This window comes from Odontesthes bonariensis, chromosome 13 (assembly GCF_027942865.1).
Source record: "Odontesthes bonariensis isolate fOdoBon6 chromosome 13, fOdoBon6.hap1, whole genome shotgun sequence".
In the NCBI taxonomy this organism is placed as follows: Eukaryota; Metazoa; Chordata; class Actinopteri; order Atheriniformes; family Atherinopsidae; genus Odontesthes; species Odontesthes bonariensis.
In genome coordinates, this window is record NC_134518.1 from 14,131,755 (window position 1) to 14,147,858 (window position 16,104).

Below are 16,104 nucleotides of genomic sequence, written 5' to 3' on the forward strand. Positions count from 1 at the left end.
GTCTGTGCTCGTTTTTATTTATTTGATAAGATTGGAGATACTTGTCGTGTGGTTTATGCAATGCAAAGTCACTGTCCATAGTCTGTGCTTCACGTGAGTTGTCCAAAGTTCTGGTTTAAGTTAACTTGGGTAGTAAAATCGTTTTGCTAGTTGTAAAAGCACAGTAGACATAACTCGAAAATTAGGTTCAATTATGGATTTATTTTGCTCAGAGCCTCAGACAAACAGACAGACAAATGGCAGCGAAAACACACTCCTTCGCAGAGGTGTGACAATTGGGCACGATTGTCCTGTGGTGTGTGGTGTTCCCTTGTGCGTTCAAATCTTATGCGATCATGTTGACACACTGATTCAGTATCACTGAAGCACACATTTCACACTGGACTTTTTTTCAACACCGAACAGCCTAGAGTGTAGTTTTTATATATATTTTTGCCGTGGTAATGGTCTTAATTTTTATTCTTAGAGGTCTTAAAAAGGTCTTAAAAGTCATTCAATTTGTTGATAAAAAATGTGCAGATACCCTGCATTATATGAGTTACATTACATAACACTTAGCTGACTTTTGTTATCCAAAGCGACTTATAAGAACACATTATTGGTTACAGTCTCTGGAGCAATGTTGGGTTAGTTGTTTTGCTCAAGGTCACTCCAGTCATGGATGGGGATGTAAACAGAGGTAGCCTAATCGTGGGATTTGAGCCTGCAACCCTGTGATTTAAAGACCAATTCCCTAAACATTAGGATGGCTCGTTAACATATAGCATCTGCATGCCATTAACTTATGATTGGTAATGCAAAAAAAAAAAAAACTGTCGTGGAGCACTTTTGTGTCCCCACCAATGACAAAATCAAAGTTACTCCCTTGGGCCCCCCCTTTCTGTCATGGCAAAAGGCTGCCAACAGAAGGTGGTGCACATAATTGGACAGGACTTTTGCATTACACAGTCAATTTATCCACTTACTTCCTGCATTTCTTAGAGTAGGTAAATAAATGTATAAATTGATGGATAAGGCTGCTATATGTTCTTGCAAACTCATCTCGAGATTAGGGTCTTACAATGGAAAGAGGTATTGTTCCACTACAAGAATACTGTGAGCCAGCTTGTCTTCTAACACAGTCTAATGAGGCAGGAACAAATGACTATCCACTCTAACACTCTTTCTCTACGTGCACTTCTCTGAATATTGTCAATTATCCCCCATGTCTTGGCTGACCTGACTCTGAATATGGGTCACAGGCCACACAATCACCTGGTAATTACCAGAGAGTAAACAAGCCAAGCCAGGGGAGAAGTTTTAATGATTGTCAGGCTGCCACAAAGAACCCTTCATCTCTAATGAGGGGTAAGTGTGTCATATTTTATTGCACAATTGTTGGATCTAATCATCATGATAAATATAGTATCCCTGGATCCAATATTCAGAGATCGGGGGAAATTTGGGGGATCAGTGTGATCAAATAGGGACGTAACCCAGGAAAACTCGCTTTGTTTCAGTGATGATGTCAAAACTAACCTTACATAATAAACACTTTGCCCAGTTCTTGAATCAGATGATTAATTACTCTTTTCAGCAGCTATGACACTATGTGCCACCCACGGACTCCACACTGGCCCCATGTCTAACTCTCATTAAATGGGGCCTTTGTGTCCCAAGCTGCTCTCGTTTGTCCCAGCATGCCCACCTATCAGAGGGGTCGACCTCTGTATCTCAAGCCATGATGACATCACCTCAGCCCTCATCAAGGCTGTTGCAGCCAAGGTGAGGGCTCTCATGGGCAGCTACAGCCCATCTCTTTCCCCTTATCACTCAATACCGCCTTTGTCCTGTCGAGGCCTGTGGGCTTATATGGACAGTAATGAGACGGGGCACTTTGTAATCTGCCAGCACTGTAGCAATATAACCCACACAGAGCAAACTCTATAATAGCACATTGTTTGAGGCGAGTTAAGTCTGAGATGTGGCGCTTTCACACCAGTTGGAATCAGAGCCCAGAGCTGGCCTGCTGAGCTGGGCCAGTAAAAAACCTCTCTTTTCACGAGTCAGGTGAGTTAACACACCAAAGAGTGCATTAATGGTTGAGACTCAGAAGGGCTGTGCACCTCTCTGCTACAAGACTGCACATTTTTCTGTTGCAGTATGCAGACTCATAGTGAAAAAATGTCAAGTTTAAACACACCTTTATGAGTTGACACTGTTTTTTCAAATTTTTAGACTCGTAGCACAGTCTCAGAAAAAGACCAAAAATGCACTGTAAATCTGCTACATGGTTAATGCCTTTTTTTAAACGAGGCTCCAGAGAAGCTTACATTTGGGCAATACAAGGCTCTCGTGATAATCTGATAACTCTCAGTGCACACAATCCTAAAGTGAGCCAAATTTAGAAACTAAGATATCATCTTCAGGTTCCTCGAAGACTTTGGTATTTGATATTTCACAGCTTCTTCCTCTCACAGCCCAACATCGCTGCCTTCTCATGCTCCCTCTTCTCTGCGTGACTTTATAATTTACAGTGTGTTTACACAGCGAGTCCCCAAACTCAGCCGTGATTTACTGCTCCAATTTCTTGCCTAGATTGTTCACATTATGTTTCTGTGGATTTTTTCCAGCACGACTCAGACTCATCCTCTTGTGCAAATAATATTATTGAGAGTAAACACCTGACATACTTGAGCTGAAGTGTGTCAATGAGATGGAGGCTATGTGTCATTACGCAGCTGCAGTGGCTCATCAGCTATCTCAGTGTGAATACCGACATGTTTTATTTGCAGATATGTAAGTCTTAAAGGAGTTGCTGACATTTCTTCCAGAAAATTTCTTGGGTAATTTCATGTCCAACGTCTTGTTTGTCTCATAGCAAAGTTATGCAAAAACCACTATGTCAAATTACCTAAAACATGGTAGCACATGGGTGAAAGTATAACCCAAGTTCTAGACATTTTAGTCTGGTTCTGAATCATTTTCTTTAAAATGACAAAATAGGACAGTGATTTTGAAATGGTGCGTGCTCTCCATGTGACGTGTGAGATCTAGTTACATACAGTTACATGAGAAGACTGATGCCATGCATGGACCTGCATGTGCTTTGCAAATGAAAGTAAAACAGATACCGGAGAACACAAAGTAGTCATATAATACTGTCACATTGCAGTGAAGACTGTAATCATGCAATACATATATAATATGAAACTACAAATGTAGCTCAGATGGCATCTGAAAAAAAATAGATTTTGTTTTAAGTTGTATATGAAGAAAAAATCGGCTGTAGTAGGGCTGCAGTGATATTATTGTTGTTGCTCCTTTGACAATAAGAACCAACTGTGTGAGAGATTACTGTAAGGTTTTGAATGAAGCATCTGTGGGGTCACTTGAGAGTTTGTTGTCCAGCAGCTTTATACTACAAAGCCTTAACTCGTTACCAAATTACACCCACATGCTTCCCGTAAACTGCTATAAGGAGTCTGTAAACTAGTAACATTAATTGCTGTTACAGAAGCAACAACCCCCCCCAAGTCCACACACAAATAGCTTGCGCACACACCCCATCCTGGCCTCTCTGTTGTGGTTTCATTGGTCGGTCACTTGCCAGGGCCCCAGGGGTCCCAACTCAGAACACATGTCTGCTTTCTGTATGTTTACAGTACAGCGGTCAAAGTGAATGAACACTACGGCTGTCAAAATGTACTTGTCTATTTTCTGGACAGTGTCACCGAAAGGGGACAATGCCTGTGTTCAGTGTAAACATGACATATAACAGCACTGAAACAAAACATTTTTAAGCAAGAAAAATATAAACCTGCAGCTGCCACGCAACCGACTGCTGGAACAACATCAGTGCTCATACTTTAAATGTTTGTCTGCGATAGCTCCTTGCTGTGTACACAGATATTGAAAAACTTCGGTCAAGTTATGGAGAACAGGCGGAAAGTCTCACTGCAAGCTGAAGCATCATCTTGACACCCAAAAACTTTAGGTGACCTTTTAATGAAAAACACTGATAGAAAAAAAAGATTTCCTTAAATACTCAGAAATGGATGACAGCAAAGGAAAACATCAATGATTACATGTATGTGATCTGACTTTAAAGCTGCAGAATAATCACTAACATTAAGCTGAGGTAACATTTACAGGTTTCTTTTGAAATTATACAGTAAATGGATACTGTGTGTCCATTACAAAATGTTTTTACATGCATCAAATATGATCTTAAACCCTGTGAATTAATGTTTTCAGAATGATCCTCATTTATTTGGTCAGGCAAGCCACTGAATGTTTTTGTCTTCTGTGCTAATGTTAGTTAATTTGTTGAATAAAGTACTATGGTACTTTAGAGTGCCCTTTACTCTTCACATTTTGGCAAAATTTAAAATAAAATTGTGGTTAAATATGAGGTACTAGTCCCAATTGGACTTTGAAGAAAGAGAATGAAAGATGTATTTTAGTGGATGGAGATGTTCAGATCAGGTTAAGGATCAAATTCCCCAACTAACTGACAGAGATAATAAAATTGGTCTGTAAACAATCATAAAAATTGAATACTTCTTAACCCTGAATTGAATATCTCCAGCAGTTTTTCCCATAAGGACTAAATGCAGCATCAGTTGGCAGTGGTGATGCACACACTATTACAAGCCTGTGGCCAACTGAAGCACGCTGATTGAGCCAAATCGAGGGTGTGTGGACAGCGTGGGTAGCGTTTAACAGACGTGAATTGAGCAGGAGATTCCAGTTTTGTGGTAAAGGCTCAAATGGAAACCAAGCTCATCTCCAGACGCGTGCCACGGTGCACTACACCCCCCTGTTTGAGCTTGATGGAAATCCAGTACACTGCATACTACCGTCAGGCTTAAGCCTTTTATGTGACACAGAGACTAGAACAATTTTCTTTTTCTTTCTTTCCTTCTTTTTTTTCAGAGGAGGAGGAGGAGCATGAAAAAAAGCCCATAGTGGTGGCATATCAAATGTAGATTAATATCATAAGCGTGTAAGGCAAAGTACAAGATAATCATGAATTCATGGCAGAAAAAGCCTACCACATCCACCATAAGAGCATAATAGGAATATTGAAATGTTGAGGTTTTCTGTACTGCACCATCTCCCAGCCAAAATACCTCCCATTTCTCAGCCGTGGCGACCTCTCCAAAAGCTCATTCCGCTGACTAAAAAAACCTCAATTAAAACGATAAATACTGCAGTCTCAAGATAATAATTATCTATATTTAGAGCTCTAAGTGATCATCATTTTGGTTAGGCTAGAACAGGAGTCAAATTCCCGCTGTAGGCTAATTTCATTGATGGTCTAAATATAGCCTTGGTTTTAAAAGTTTTTCCAGCAAACAGAGCCAAAGTTTCCCATGAAAAGGATTTTGTGAAAGCAAATGAAATGTTATGATAAACAGATTTCAAAGTCACAGATCTATGAAATTCAGCCGGCCACAACATCAGATGCCTGTTTGTCTGCCTCATCCTCTATTGGTCTTTCACATACACACACAACCGCCAATCGTTTCCCCATGTTCGTTTATGGGGCGCCTGGGCAGTGGCGTAATGCATTTGTTTGGGGTCTGGGTCACACACAGACACTAAACCACCTCCCTGCTCCTCGTTGTTCTGCTGCCGAGTGATGGAGGCTGAGGTTTGCTTCACACCTGACAGTTTTGACAGTAAACCACCAGCCGTGGTTTTGAGAGTTTGCTTGTCATGTCAGCTTTGGTTTCCTTGATTTGCGCATTCAGGTGAAGTCAGGAGACAACAACCTAGATTGCCTAAAGTTGTGACTATGGATGCATTTGTCCATCTATGCTGGCTCTGTGCTTACCCAGGAGTTTAGACAGTTGGATGCTGGGATCATTATGGTGAGATTTCAACAGTGCTCTGGCGTAATTAAGAAATGGATGAAACAATTTGTATCAGTAGGCCCCCTAGAGGCTTGAGTACTAATTGCAGGTCCCCATCCTCCACCCTTGTGATCACTCCCCGCCACTGGCTCTTGCAACGTGCCAGTTTACATCCCACCACACTTGCTGCTATAGAGGCCTTTACCTGAAAAGCAGCAATATCATCTGAGACTTTGTTTCTACTGCAGGATGATGGGGCTCACAGTTATTCCACATGGCTTCCTAAAGTGTTGCTCTTGAAAAAAAGATTCCTCTAACTTCTCCAAATGTGTATCCCTGCCAAGGTTTGCCCTCTATTCTTAGATTATTCCCTGTTGTAGTGGTTAGCAGACTTCATAGTCTCAGACTAAACCAGCCATTGTGTAACATACTTCAAATTGACTTCCCCATAAAAAGTTAAAGACATTCTATTTATAGATGCTTTCAGCTGTCATTGTAGTGTCTTAAAGTCATTTAATCAAAAGTTTATTACATGAGCTTTTTGTTTAAGATTATCAGCAGGCTGAGGACTATAAGACTACACATGCAGTTAGTTTTCTGTCATCGCTTCAGCCATAACTGCAGCATATTCAACGATTTAGCAGGCTGTAGACCCACTATAGAGCACTTGGATATCACTATGAATGGGTTTTTGTTAGCTCTCACTGCTCTTATGCATGACCCTGCAACCTAAAAAAAGCCACCTTGTATTATGGCAAAACCAGACTTTCTCATGTTTTTCATACAAGCAAGAACTCCTAATTATCTTGCAATGGAGCTCATGCAAATGGTTTGACTTTAAAGGTGGAATATCTGGTAGTCTGCAGGTTGAGATTTGATATCATATTATTACTTTTAGCAGATTTCGGTTCGTAAATCCCTGCAGAGTTGTCATATTAAATTGACTCATGAATATTTCTTTATGAGGCCAGTTTTATGGCAAAAAGGGGACTTTCACTGGACACTCCCCTAAAACCTTGGACGCAGATTTCTACGTCTCTGATTGGCTGTGAAGCCCCAGCCGACAACACCTGCTTAACTCCTTCATCCAAATTGACAACCGGGTCTCTGAGAAATATAGGCAGCATCCCTTCCAGCTCTTGCATTCAGTCCCACAGCTGCCCCGTTAAGACACCGAGCCCGCAGCTGCGCTGATCACTGATCCAAGGTGAACCCTCTCACACACATACACACGCACAAGCACTCACTCACTCACACGGCCGGATCTGTGCTGGAATTAGAGGCACTCTGACCGAGACGCAATGTTGGTCAAGCTGGCCGTTGCGCTGCTGGTTTTGTCAGTGCTGGAGCAAGTAGTGGGATCGGATATTGATATTCACGACAGTCCTCCGGAGAAGCCTGCGAGCCAGAAAGGACGCCTCTCCCTCCAGAATACAGGTAAGGCATGGGTGCCCAGGGGGAATGGGAATGCAGGGTTGCTCTAAGATGTAGCCTATGTGAGGTTTGCCCGAACACGTGTTTCGGTGGGCTGCAAAATTAAAGCGTGCAAGAGGCACGTTCGGGCAATTTGTGAAACCTGCTGTCTTGACTTAAATCCTTACGTTTTCACTCGTGTGGCGTTTACCGATTCCCTGCGTAAGACGATATTTTTCAGATACTGTCAGACGGAAATTCAATATGTTAGTAAACTATTAATAGAATGGCACAAGGTAATAGGTAACGCATACGGCAATACATCTGGGTGAGCGTGCGCGCGCCTTATAGCTGACCGTTTCAGCTGTTGTGTGCAAAAGAAAAATAAAGAAAATCTGTACATACACTGTGTGGGCAGACTCCTGAAATCAATGTTGGGTGATGTGTTCCAGCAGGTTAGAAGGGCATTACTTGTGTGGTGGGTGGTTACTCGGCGCTAAAGACAAGCTGGGTGTGATTTTTTTTTTAACCTGTCTTTTGGAAGAAACAGCGCTGATGATCAAGTGAAGACAAGTGAAAGAAGACCGTGATAACGCAAAGCACTAACATCACGGAGGGCAGCCTTCTCCTGGAAACCAGGATTTAGTTTCGGTTGTAATGCCTTCCTAGACAGCACTAGACTGCTTGCGAGGGATCATGCAAACCTGTCTCGGTATATCAAGAGTATAGTAGTTATCTGTCCTCCACGTAGAAAAATCGGGACAAACTCCAGTGCAGGTTTCGCAGCAGAAACCCTGGTAACACCACTGTGTAATTCAATGCACGCTGCGGCTGAGCTCGTACGATCCGAGCACATTCCCATGATGCCAAAACAAGCACTGCTGACAGCGGCTCACTTTTCCAGCGCACTAAAGTTCAACTCCGTGCATACAAACCCCATAGCAGTTCTTCCCCTTCCCCCTCAGCTGCTGCCCCCCAAACAGAGGCTCTTTGTTGACAAGCTTGATTTCTAATAAGTCACATCTAATCCTTTATTTGCTCCGGTCCAAGACGGAGGCTCCTTTGCGCAACCTGTGCGCAGTGCCGACTAAATACTCGCACGCCCATCAGCTATCATGTCCGTAAATTAGGTTTCCTTTGCCCATTGAACTGGACACGACCTGTTGACCCACAACCTTACCTATTAACGTATAACGCAAACACTCCTGGGGATTTTAGGGTGAGCAGCCGTTTCTGGCAGGGTTAGATAGAGCCTTAGATACTTTACTTTGCTACTGTAATTTTTTTGGGTCTTGATTAAATATGTATTCCTTGCATTAAATGACTATATTTAGAGGACAGTGATTCTTGAAGGCCAGCCAGTGGTACTGATTCACATATTTCTTAAGTTGTCTCTCTCAGTTGCTGCTGATGCTCCTTTAATATAGCTCATGTGGCTTCTTTTCAGTTTGCAAACTGTGTCAGTCTGCGAAGGAAATAATGAGGGACTTGTTGATGCACATTCGGTGAACAGGCATTAACTGGAGTGACTGCATTTGTGGTTGTAAAAGGCTGTATCTGCAATGCACCATCCCATCTGAATGCTAGGCAGTGCAGATGGATTGTGGTGCAGAATGACACAGTAATATCTGTCACCAAATGTTCCTCTGCAGGAACCCCTCAGCCGGAGTAATTAGACTTCTCCCCTCCCTCCACCCCCCCTGCATCCCTTTTCCTCTCTCTGACTTTAAGTTATGAAGACACGAAAGATCGCCTGCAATCATGCAAATAGTTACACGCCACCCAGGCTTTGTGATTAGTGCTGAAGTGAAGTTGTGCCTTCAAGTCGTACGGTCGTCATTTCCTGCACACTTTAAAAAAAATGTTGCCTCTGCTGTGAGCAGATGATAAGGTCCCTCCCCTAACCTGTTCTCTATTTCCAGCTGAGATTCAGCACTGCCTGGTGAGTGCTGGGGATGTCGGCTGTGGTGTGTTTGAGTGCTTTGAGAATAACTCCTGCGAGATACGAGGGCTACAGGAAATCTGCATGACGTTCCTGCACAACGCTGGCAAATTTGACTCTCAGGTACTAAGCTGGTCTCTCTGTTTGCTGAAATGGTGTGACCAGAGGCAACATTCCTTTTCCTTTTATTTGCTCCACTGCTCCACACTCATCATCTACATACCACAAAACATGTCCGTCCTTTTATTTTTTTTGGGAAGTGCATTCGTTAATAGACTCCCCTAATGATCTCTTTTCCTTTCTTGGGGAGTGAATTTGCCTCCATGTGGACTGATGTGTCTACCGTTAGGACCAGAGGTCATGAGCCAGCTGGCCTGAAGCCCAGTCAGCTCTCTTTTCATACACAGCGGAGGTTGAAATCTTGCCAAGCCAGGCTTGACTGGGGTGTTAATACGTCTATAGGGGTCACATACTAGGAATTTACGTTTTTGACCGACCAATACAGAAGAACTCCACTATTTTACTATTCATACAGGATTCCATCTCCAACATACACCCCAAAACTGCTGAAACAGGTGCATGGCATCTCCAAAGAACTAAAACTCACCATAAGGAAGTCATTTACATGTTAGAAAATATCAACACCCTATGGAAACAAAGTATTTTTTTCCCCATCTCTTAGTCTAAGGGACTTCTAGTAACTGTCTCTGTGTGTACACAGGGGAAGTCCTTCATCAAAGATGCTCTGAAATGCATGGCACATGGTCTACGGCACAAGTTCAGCTGTATCAGCAGAAAGTGTGTGTCTATAAAGGAGATGGTCTTCCAGCTCCAGAGAGAGTGCTACATCAGACACAACCTGTGCTCTGCTGCTAAGGAGAATGTGGCCGTCATGGTGGAGATGATCCATTTCCAAGATCTTTTTCCTAAAGGGTAAGTGACTGCTCTGGGCTACTATTGGAAAATGTATTTTATCCTGCTGTCTTCTTCTATCCCTCCTTCATCTTTCCTTGATTTGCCTACTTGTTCAGTTCAGTTCTCTAGTTCAATTCAGTTCTTCTAATGGCACCATCCCATTTATTCTTGCTCATTTGCCAAACCTCAATGTATTCTACTACCAAACCTTAAATCATTGGATTCAAGTTAGTAAATTACCTCTCTCTGCTCAGTCCATACGTGGAGCTGGTGAATATTCTCTTAAGCTGTGGAGAGGAGGTGAAGGAGGCGCTGACGCGGAGTGTCCGGCTGCAGTGCGAGCAGAACTGGGGTGCTCTGTGCGACAGCCTGAGCCTCTGCTCCTCACTCGCGCCATCTCCTGCCAGCTCTGCTGCTGAAAACCAACGCCACCCCTTGCCGTCCCACCTTGAACCGGAGCACCCTCGTGCTTCACGGCAAGGTGACAAGGACAAGGCTGGTAAGGCAGGCTTCAATGCTCACCCACGTCATCGCAGTCAGGGACCCCGCCGCCACAGTCCAGAAGCCGGAGTGGTGGCCGAGCAAGAAGACCCCAAGGCCACCGACATCCGGAGGTGAAAGCTCAAGAGACCCTTTGACCCCCTCTTACATTTAAAAGCCACACTTGCAGACTTATGCACATCTCCACGCAGTCACACACACTCACATGCACACACACACGCTCACACACGTCTCCACACGTACACAAATTCCCAGAGAGACTGAGCATAAGGAAACAAGCCCCGACCTTTCCTATTCTTCCTCCGCCTCTCCAGTCATTCCAGCAGCCCCACATGGTAACCTTGCAGGGTAATTAACGGTGTAGCTTGTACTGTTATGCCAGACTATAGGCCACATTTTATTTTTTTTTTTTGATTAAATAACAACTGTTATTATCATGATTATCTCAACTGTTAGGTCTATTTTGGCTCTAATATAGCATTTCTCAAATCATACTGACTGTAAGATTTGATTATATTTGTATTATTTATTTTATTCTTTATGCAACGTTGAAATATCAAAATGTACATAGAAATATACTTATCTATATTTATATGAACATGTATAAATATAGTTACAATATGCAATACTGATATACTATAGATAAAATAGTATATGGCGTGCTGTCTGTTGCTCTCTTCGCAGTATTGCACCCATCACACATTGGTCTGTAGATATGTAACATACACCATTTGCTGTTTCAAAGTGGGAATGTGTATTTTAACGATAGATACTTGATGATTAAATACAAATTGTACAGATTTTGTCCAGCTCTGGCACATATGAATTCTAGTGCATGGTGGCTCAAAAAGCCAGCAAATTTGTGCATTCTTAAAGTGAAAGTCCACTCTAAAGAGATTGTAAATGTCATACGATGAATATGAGCAGTTTTTTTTCACACTTATTTGTAGAGATATTTCTCTTGCAAAACTAGAAATAAGAGAGCCTAGACGGATCTTTGATGTCACCGAGCAATGCTGTTTCGGCGGCAGTGAATGGGAACTTGCAAAGCAGATTCCGTTGTGTCGGATATACTCTGACACGTGTTTCACTTTAATCCACAAAGTGTTGCATCACTCTCCTTCGTTGTTCATGGAGCTTCAGAAACTGCGTCTCGGAGACATCACAGGTCATTGTCCGGTTTATAGCTTCAGGAGACATTGCTCTTGTTCACAAACAGTAACTGAACTGTCAAATGTAATACATTCTCTCTGAGTTGGTTTTCCACTTGATTGTCAGCTATCAGTGAGGTGCAGCCAAGATGTTCAATTTCAAATGTAAGAATTACAAACATCAAGGTGCCTAAACTTGTTCATTTTCTCGGCGACCGCTTCTCTGTGATTCATCTGAATGGATGATACTTTGTCATGAGGAGATTTAATGTTGAGCTTTTTTTTAATGATGGTGTTGAGCCACAAAAGTCTTAGATTTTGCACTTTTGATTCTTGTTAGTATGTGCTGGACTGCTGCAGCTCCAGGAATAAGACCACAGTAGTCTCGGTCTAATTAGAGGCTATATTTCATCTGAGCAATCTGGTTTTCCTGATCAATGACAGCACTAAGTTCTGCATCCCCCCATGGCTCCTTAGGACCAGATTGAACCCTTTGTGCAGTTGAGCCATGCTGCCCTTGTCTGGCTTGCCAGCGGGCAGGAAAGGGGCTTGACAGAAACCTTCCAGATCTCTGGCTGTCTCTAAATTAGCCCTTGTTCCCTTTCTGGTCTCTCACTCAGGTCAGACTCGAAGGCCTGTTATTCTACCCGTTTGAGCCGCAGGCAACACAGCAAGGACCCAGAAATTGGGTTAAGTCCACACACGGGGACTCTCGTGCTGTTATTCTAAATGTTATATTTACCAAGGCCACCAGAGAATTCCTCTGGGCCTCAGCCAAGAGTCAGCAACACAGGGAGGCAGAGATGAGTGCAGCAAGTAGGAAAGGGACACGCTTAAAGTTTATTTTTTTCTTTTTTTTTTTTTTAAATACAATGATTCACTCTGTCATAACTTCTCCTTGTACTCTTTTTTTCTTCCTCCTTTTAGGTCACAGACACAAGTTTTTGACCATTTCAGGCCAGTCACATGCTTAGTCTGCAGAAGCGCAGTGTGTGAGCACATTTACTCTTCATGGTGAGGAGTGTTTGGTGGAAAAAGCAAATAAAACTCACTCAGATTTTTGTGGCTCAGGGAGAGGTTTTTCTCTTTTTTTTTTTCTTTTTTTCTGATATACTTACAGTAAGGTAAAGTATTTTTTCTCCCCCCGACATTTAAAGACGAGCATAAGTGATGCTTTCAGACCTTCCTACCTTGTGGAAGTTGGGATTGCGGTTATATCCCAGCACGAGACATAAGCTAATCCTATTGAGAATGTACTGTATGTGTGTAAAGTGACAATCTGTTCAGCTCTCTGTCATTAAGTGTGATGTGGCATTTTGTAATAATGTAGTGGATTGAATGGCTTTTCTTTATGTGTTCAGAGGAAGATAAAACTAACCATGTTTCCCTTACTTCTTAGTGCTTCATTACTACACTTGCTTTACTCTGTTAAGCACAAGGACTCTGTTTCACTGCTTCAAAACGCAGGACATTGTTTAGAAGTTTGTAACTCACTTGTAAGACACTGGGCATACCACCCTGTCGATGTCTTTGAACTCCTGAAGTTGGATGTATCTTGTTCTCATTAAAGTATTTTGTGTCATAAAACATTTTGTGTCGTCCAAGATACTTTTCAAATGGAACTGCAAACAAACCCTTAAAGAGGCAAAACTGTCATTCAGCACCGAGCAGGGTAGCAGAGAAGGCCCTGATGTCTCAGGTGAACATACAGGTTAAAGGACACCGTACTCTCATTTGACTTGCTGCCTCCGTTCTCACAGTGAAATACAGACTGTGTTTAAAGTTTCAAGGACTGGAAATATCCTCCCTATTAAGAGTCCTAAACAGTTACGTCAGCAGCTCTGGATCGTGTGCAATGCGGGAGGTGGGTTTTGGGTGTCAGTTTTTATGAGTTGTCCCAACAGTGTACATTGCCTCACCAAACATTTTAACAGTGTCCTAATTTGAAGGGTAGCCTTCCAACTGGTGCTTGGGGGCTTACAGTCATTCTTGAGTTAAATGTAGAGTTGCCCTTGTGGGCCATATAAGGGGTTTCGTCACACAAATCTTGCTCTCTTTTTTTTAATTGATTCTTTTTTATTTTAGATTTTGCTAACAGTCAGACCGGGAAGAACCAATAGTATGTACCATGTTATGACATACCATACAGCTTCTGTAACATCAGCACCTCTGCAGAGCGGCCCTGCCTCTCGTAGCGCATCTCAGTTCTACAAGTGAACTCTTAGTGTGCAGTGCGGCTGAATGACCACTGGGTGGAGACATGTTTCAGCTAAATGACACAAGCAGATGATGGAAGCAGGTGCAGGTGTTGGAGTTTTAACAGGAGTGTTTTGAGCCACAAGGTTGAAGCTACAAGCTATTCAGGAGCCAAAACTAATAACAGTTACGTATTTTATGATCCAGATTTTGATTTAAAATGTGATTTTATGACGCATTCACCTCCCAATCTCTTGCTTTCGCGTGGGTTTACAAGACATATACAGATCTTATATGGAACAACAGATGTGGCATTGCAGCAATCTTACACATGACAATCAGATTACTCATCCCAAGGAGTGTTACGGCTCAGAGACAACAACTGTAAAATAAAAAATAAAAAAACTTAATTGTGTCTGCATGGTTGTCTGTGATATTGTGTGTAAAGAAGTCTGTATTTAAGAGCCTCAGGAGGTTTATTGAAAGGTTATATCATATTAGATTTAGTTGTTTAGATAAACTCTGATAAGACTAAAAGTAAATGTAACTCTGAATTATTGAGTTTCTGTCATTCAGCAAACACTTTCCGAATTACGACTAAGTGACTCACTCAGACTGTGACATATTCCAATCAGATCAGAAGTATAGTGGACTTCAGTGTCTTAGCCAAGGATACTTTAACATATGAACTGTGAGCATGTGGATATCCTGAGACCAAGCTGCCTATTTATTTCACTATTCTTCTTTAAAAATGTTTTGTGATTCTGCGCCATTATCTATGACAAAAGTTATCCAAATTCAGTCATCTGCGCATTGTAAGTTAAGGAGGCAAAAAAGCGAGGCCACAGAGTAATGTAAGAAAATATGCAATGTCACTTTGCTTGTCACGACAATACAGGAGTCTCGGATGGATGACTCCAGGTCAAACAATGGGCGGTTTGCTGGACCAGAATTCTCCCAGCTTGCATGGTCGGTATGGAAACACGGCTCTATCAATAAGGAGGTTACCATCTGAGAGGAGGCCAAATAGCAAAGATAGGCTGTGTGTCTGAGCAGAGAAACCTGAGATAGCTGGCCCCAGGCACTCTGTGAATGTTTGCCCATGTTCTCCAGGGTGAACTAATGAATTAATGACTGGGTGCCTAAGTTACACAGATGAATCATTTAAGAACCATTTGGAGTAAATGTATGCATCCCACTTTTGTCTCCTACCTAAAGTATGGAGAAAAGTACTTCCATGCGCTGTGTGTTGAATAATCAAATCAACTCCCATAGCCCCATAAAATGACTGGAACCTCTGCAGTGCAACCTACTTTCACTGAGGAATACATAATGTGTTGCTCTCAGAGAAAAAAAATGCTGACATAACTCAAAAGGCCTATGGCATAAAGCAGCATAGAAGGTGGAAATCACCTTCAAACACATAAATACTCCAAAGCTTTCCTGATCACTTGGTAGATGCTGGTCAAGAATATCTAAACCTGCAATACCTGTACCAACTGTCTGCTATTTTTAAGGAAAAACCAAAAACTCATTGTTGTGTTGTTAAACCACCATAACAGGTCCTGCAGAGAGTGGGGTGAGGGGATGTGTTACCGCTGCTAAAGGATACAAATGAAGGGTGGGTCTGCCTTGGGGGGGCTGAGGCACTGTGTAGACAAAACTGACTTAACGTGCAGTCCGTAAATAATGCTCTGAAGACTGGGTGGAAAGTAAGTAAAACTGAGAGGGCTTTCAGCCACTGTCACTTGTCTTGAATACTTTCTATAACCAGTAAATACAGTATGTTGTTATTGTATCTATTATTTTATTTTCAGAGCAAATAATCACAGCGTAGTATGTGGTAGAGTCTTTAGTGCACAGCCATGAAGGCATTGTTTTTTTTGGATTGCTTTCAACCTTATTTCATTGTTATGGCAACTTTTGCTTTCAGAGACAAAATGCAGGCCTATAATTGTTAATTACACATACTTCAATGGGGCCTCTTTCACTTGTGTGGGTTTAAACACTCCCTGTTGAGTTATGTATGTTTTGGGTAGCAAAAGTTCTTCTTTTGCCCAGTGTAATCTGTGGCAGCTGGTGACTGACAGGGATGACAAAAAATCAGCTTCAGAGGCGAAAGATTAACACAGATGTGATGTTTTCG

The 16,104-nt window shown here is 42.3% G+C and overlaps 1 protein-coding gene across 1 annotated transcript; it reads left to right on the forward strand.

Annotated features, from left to right (window-relative positions):
• The first annotated feature begins 7,000 nt into the window (after window positions 1-7,000).
• On the forward strand, window positions 7,001-13,349 carry stc2a (stanniocalcin 2a). Its single transcript, XM_075480574.1, has 4 exons — window positions 7,001-7,277; window positions 9,176-9,318; window positions 9,917-10,128; window positions 10,365-13,349. Exons 1-4 carry the CDS (start codon window positions 7,142-7,144, stop codon window positions 10,726-10,728), a joined length of 855 nt encoding a protein of 284 aa, XP_075336689.1. The 5' UTR covers window positions 7,001-7,141; the 3' UTR covers window positions 10,729-13,349.
• The last annotated feature ends 2,755 nt before the right edge of the window (window positions 13,350-16,104 follow it).